At 46.7% G+C, this 5,266-nt stretch overlaps 1 protein-coding gene across 1 annotated transcript; it reads right to left on the reverse strand.

Annotated features, from left to right (window-relative positions):
• Window positions 1–3,793: 3,793 nt before the first annotated feature.
• Window positions 3,794–4,949, reverse strand: PRLHR (prolactin releasing hormone receptor). Its single transcript, XM_068689381.1, has one exon. It carries the CDS (start codon window positions 4,868–4,870, stop codon window positions 3,836–3,838), a length of 1,035 nt encoding a protein of 344 aa, XP_068545482.1. The 5' UTR covers window positions 4,871–4,949; the 3' UTR covers window positions 3,794–3,835.
• Window positions 4,950–5,266: the final 317 nt, after the last annotated feature.

Raw genomic sequence — 5,266 nt, forward strand, 5'->3', positions numbered from 1 at the left:
TTATGTTTGGCTGTAGGGAGTAACTTGTGTCTGATCAAGCATTTCTGTGTCAGCAGTCACTGGAAATACATTTGCTAGAATGATGCCCTCTAAGTCCCTCCAACACCTATACAGAATAGCCTCAAATAGTGATTCCTGCTAACTTAATCTGTGCTCCCCACTCTAAATTGAGACATCTCACCCTCTCCCGCTTCTCCGCATCATCTCCTTTTGTATCGCCATCATCTCCACATTTAAGATATGCAGAGCCTTCTGAGAGGCCTGGCCCTGATGAAATCTCCCTGTTGATTTTAATATTGAGCAAGGGTGGTCCTAAATGGGACCCCATTTCCAAAGCCCAAAACTCACCATGCTCTGATAACCCACCTGCTGGCCGATGCATTTGAGAGCTACCTGAAAACATCACCTGCTCAAACTCTCTTAGTACATGGAAACAACTCCAATGAAATGCCAGCAGACAGGGCACATAGAGCATCCCGCTCACCTCACGGAGCATTGTAGTGGGTTTATGTGACAAGGTTTTGGTAGCACCTCAGGTCAGATGCAAACCTTGCTCCATCCCTGCAGTGTGAGAGTCCTTGGATTTGAACGTAAACAAGAAACAACTAAAACACTTGCAGGGAAAGTTAATAGGCTCACCAAGTTTAGAACTGCACTACTTTATAAAATCAAAGCATGTAATGATTTTTAAATTGTAATTAAAAATTATAGCACCAAAAATACTGTAGAGATGAGCCCTGGTCCCTCAGAGAAGCACAGCATTTCCCCAGAGAGGGGTGGAGATTAGAAAACACATTTCACATGAAGGCTTTTAATATAATTATTTGCATAACTGGATTAAAGAAGTGCACCAATGTGCCTCTAAATCTTATTATTGTTTATTACTCTGGATATCAGAGAAAAGAGTAATTACATTTAGCAGAGATTGCTGGGGCTAGGTTCAGAAGAAGAGCTGCGCAAGAGCAGCAGTGCCTCAGTCCCCTGCTGGGATGGGACTGGATGGGATGCCCAGCCTCATGGTCCCAACCAGACTTCCCCTGGGCCACATGCGAGGAAAGCCTGCAAAATGGCTTTGTGGCACCCCAGGACTGAGGGAACAATCACTGTGGTGGCCACAGGACTTCTGAGGAGAGAGAAGGAGTCTCAGTACCCAATACCAAGGCAATTTTGGGGTGTATTTGCATCACCTACTCCTGCAGGTGACAGTCTAAATGCAGTGTTAGCAGCAAAGCCCCAAGTGCAGATGCAAGCCCTGGCACATTGAAGTCATGGGCACGTTACTGCTGTGCTAACAAGAGGGTGCCCATGGTGCTGGGCACTCCCAAGTCCCGCTTGAGATCTGCCCTTGGTGCTGCTGTGACCACAGCTCCAGAGAGTGGTGGTAGAGAGATGCCCCTGGCACTTCCATCACTGTGGGAACAAGATATGCACCAAACAATAGCTCATTTCTGTCTTAAGGGAAAGAGAAAAAAAAGAAAAAAAAAAAAAGGCAGAGAAATCCAAGCTTGTTTGCTTCATACAGCTCTTTGCAGCTGCCATCTGCAGGCACTGCCACAGAAGAGAACGTTAATAACCAAACTGCAGTGCCTGCAAATGAGGGTAAAAACATGGTGTGTAGGAAGGAAATGATGCCAGGCCTGCTGTGGTTAACAAGAGTCTTTCTAGTTACTCCACTGGGCTTTGGATCACTCCGTATTAAAGTGCCGTCTGTATTTAGTGCATGGGGTTGTAAACATTATGGGCCATCTCAGTGCTAATTAGCCTTTACAAATTGACAAATTAAGAGCTTGAAGTAGCACAATTCCCTAGAAGAAAAATCTCTAAAACTCAGGATTATGTTGCTAGTTCCAGCTACTTTCATCAGTGTTGTTTCAGTGCTCGTTCTTGATGCTCTGCTTTCTGCTCTGTTCTAAAGAGCCCTGAAACAGAAGCTGAAAAGCTTATAAAATCTGGTTGGTTTGTTTGGAAGGTTTTTTGCCTTTTCAAAATCTCCAGGTTATTTCATATATTGAGCTTGATGGAAAACGATTTCCTAAAATTTAGCGAAAGCATCTTTCAAAAAGCCATTCAAATTAAAATCAAAATAAGCAAGGCAGTTGTGCTTAATCACAAAGCGAAAGCAAGCAATGTCCACTTTAAAAAGATTTCCTTGACTTAATGCCTCTGTAATGAGCTTCTAATTCAACTCCTCATTACAACAGAACAGCTTGAAATTCTAAGGAAAACTGTGAGATTTGTAAAGAAGGATTTCAAATGTGTTTGCAGTGCCTTTCCCAGTGTGTGTATAAAGCATCTGTGTATTTTTTTAACCAGATTAGCTTACTGAATGCTGATGAGCAAAATGATACTCACTGTTTCACAGCAGGAGTACATTCAGAAACTAGAGAGGCCATAAGCTCTTTCTTCCTTCTCCCCCTGGCCCATCTGCACTGCCTTGCAGCACGTACATCTCTGGCCTGGCCAGGTGCAGTAGGATGAACAGGGCTGAAACTGCCCCCAGAAAGAAACTGCTGCTTCTCTGGCTGATCTGGGATGAATATCAAAGAGCTTCTCATGTCGTCAAGTGTTCTGGCTGGAAGAAACCTCTTCAGCACAAATGTCTGCTGTCAGAACATTTTCCCCTACATTTATCTATTACCTATTTTCAGATCAGACAGAGGGGGAAGAGACTGGAAGTCATTAGGTTGATTATAGCTTTTACCTCCCTCATTCTATCGAAAGGTGAATGCCAAAGAAAAATGTTTCTTCCCCAAAACTCCAAAAGAGAGCACTTGCCACCCCACACTTGACAGCCTTTCTTTTACTGGTCAGGCAGTGCTCACACACAGCCCCACAGCAGCAGCCCCGACCACCCGCTGTCTCCTGACACACCCAGAAGTGCTCCTGAAGGCAGTATCAAAGTCTCTGACTGTCTCTGGAGATCAAAGCTGATGGCAGCATTACCACACATCAAGATCAGCTCTGAAGGAATGAACAGAAAGGTTTTTGGCACTGACATGACTACGATGAACTCCGCTCTGTTAGCTGGGATCGTGGTCACCTGGATGGAGGGTCAGCGAGCTGGGGTTAGGAGAGGCAGTGGCAAGAGCATCGTCCCATGTCCCAGTTGGTGGCTGTCTGTGAAGTGGTCCCATGGCTGCAGAGCCCTCATCCACACGTGGCTCACCAAGCTCACAAACCTTGTGCAGAGGTATTTGAGAGGGTGCAAGTGAGCTGATGCCATCGCCCCGCACATCACTGACACCACTGGGAAGGGGAAAGCCCTGCACAGGTAGGGCAAAGCTCGAAGCAGCCCCCAGCAGCCTTGCTTCCTGCCTGCAGCTGAGCCAGCTCCATGGGAAGGGCACTTCAAACAGCCTGAGGCTGTTCTTCATCATGGCACTAACCAAGGGGGGCTAAAGGAATATTGCCAGTCCTCTGGCATTGTGTGCTAGGGACTGGACTCTGGATAGGTGCACAGATTTAATTTTTACTCAGCACTTCCTCCCTGAGGTATCCAGGTATTTTATTCATCCTTGCTTCTCCCTGTCCCCAGATCTACTCTGCCAGCAATATCTAAAACAGATAGGAAGGATCCTTGTAGTTTACATAAGGAGATCTGTCTGTGCTAAGAACTCCTTGGCCTTTAACTCCTGTCACAGAGATAAGATATTTTGGGGACTTGACCTCTGCCTCTCCTTCTCCAGTGGGGATTTATTTGGTGGGGAAGCCACCTGGGGAACTCCTGCTATGACTGAGCCTTGAGGACAAACATCAAGAACCAGGACTGATTAAAAGTGGAAACGACTTACAGTGTTACTGCACAAGGGAAGTGCACTCCCACCAGCTCTCGTGTTTACAGCACCACGCTGGCCATAATGCAGTTTGTAGTGGGTCCAATTTTCTTCTTTCTCCAGGCAAACATTTTCTTCAGCTCCCCCCTGAAGCTGTCATGGAGCCAGGCATAGAGGAAGGCATTGGTACAAGCAGACATCATTGCAAACCAGTGGCAGAGCAGCTGGATGAAATTGAAGTACTGCTTGTCAATTAAGCTGATGTCTATGTCCTTGATCATGTTGAAGATGTGCAGAGGCAGCCAGCAGACTCCAAAGGCTGCCACCACTAAGACAAGCAAGCGAAAAGTCTTTCTCCTCCTTGCTCGGTCCCACTCAGCCTGGCCCTGGGTGACATTGCCTGGGACCACGCGGTTCTTCAGCTTGACTGAGATCCTCAGGTAGGACAGGGAGATGACGGCCAAGGGCAACACGTAGGTGATGATGAGAGTGCTGTAGGCATAAGCCAAGCGGTCTCTTTTCATGTGGAACCAAAACTCCTCGCAGATGGAGAAGTCCAGCTCTGGGAATTCTGCGTGGTAAGTGTGGACCAGGGCTGGGGCAGCCAAGGTGCAGCTCAGCAGCCAAATAGCAGCCAGGATGTACGCACAGATAGGGATGGTGAGCCTCCTCCGGAAGGGGTGTACCATGGCGTAGTACCTATCCACAGCTATGACAGTCAAGGTGAAGACAGACACGAACACGGTGACAGGCTGCATCAGGAAAACGAAGTAGCACATGAAACGCCCGTACACCCATCCTCTGGGCTCAAAGGCATATGCGAGTGTCAGGGGCACGCAGGTTGCACACATGAGCATGTCGGAGAAAGCCAGATTGCCCACCAGAAAGTTGGTCACATTGTGCATTTTTTTGGTTTTGCAGATGACATAAATGAGAAGGTAATTCCCAATGACACCGATAAAAACCACTAGGGAGTAGCAGGGGATGATGAGTGGCTTGAAGGACTGAACAAACTGGAGCCCTGAGAATAAATTGCTGGCATTGCTATGAATTGCAGAGAGGAAGCTTCGGGAGGTTAAATTGTCCGAATTCATCATTTCCCTCCTTTTGTCGTCTGCCGTCAGCTGAGTGAAGTAGTTACCACTGCACTACTCTCGCACTCAATCAGTCTGGATAATGAATGGATTACTGGCTGTCCAGAGGTTGCCACATGGGTAGTAAACAAGCATCTGTAAAAGCAAAAGGTGAAGTTGTAATCCTCGAGAGGCAGCTTTCAGCAATTCCTAAGAAAAATCAAATACAGCCAATTTCCATTAAAGTCCTCCTGTATTTACCATTAAATCTAGGTCTTGACAGCATGCCACTTAATAAACATTTAATGCAGGGAGTACTTACTGCTGTGTTTTTTTAATCCCATATGATTTTCCTGTGGATGCCAAGAAGTGCCCTAGATGTCTGGCTTCTGCAAATCCAGGAGCGTGTGTGTGTGTCAG

Source organism: Anas acuta, chromosome 7, assembly GCF_963932015.1.
Source record: "Anas acuta chromosome 7, bAnaAcu1.1, whole genome shotgun sequence".
In the NCBI taxonomy this organism is placed as follows: domain Eukaryota; kingdom Metazoa; phylum Chordata; class Aves; order Anseriformes; family Anatidae; genus Anas; species Anas acuta.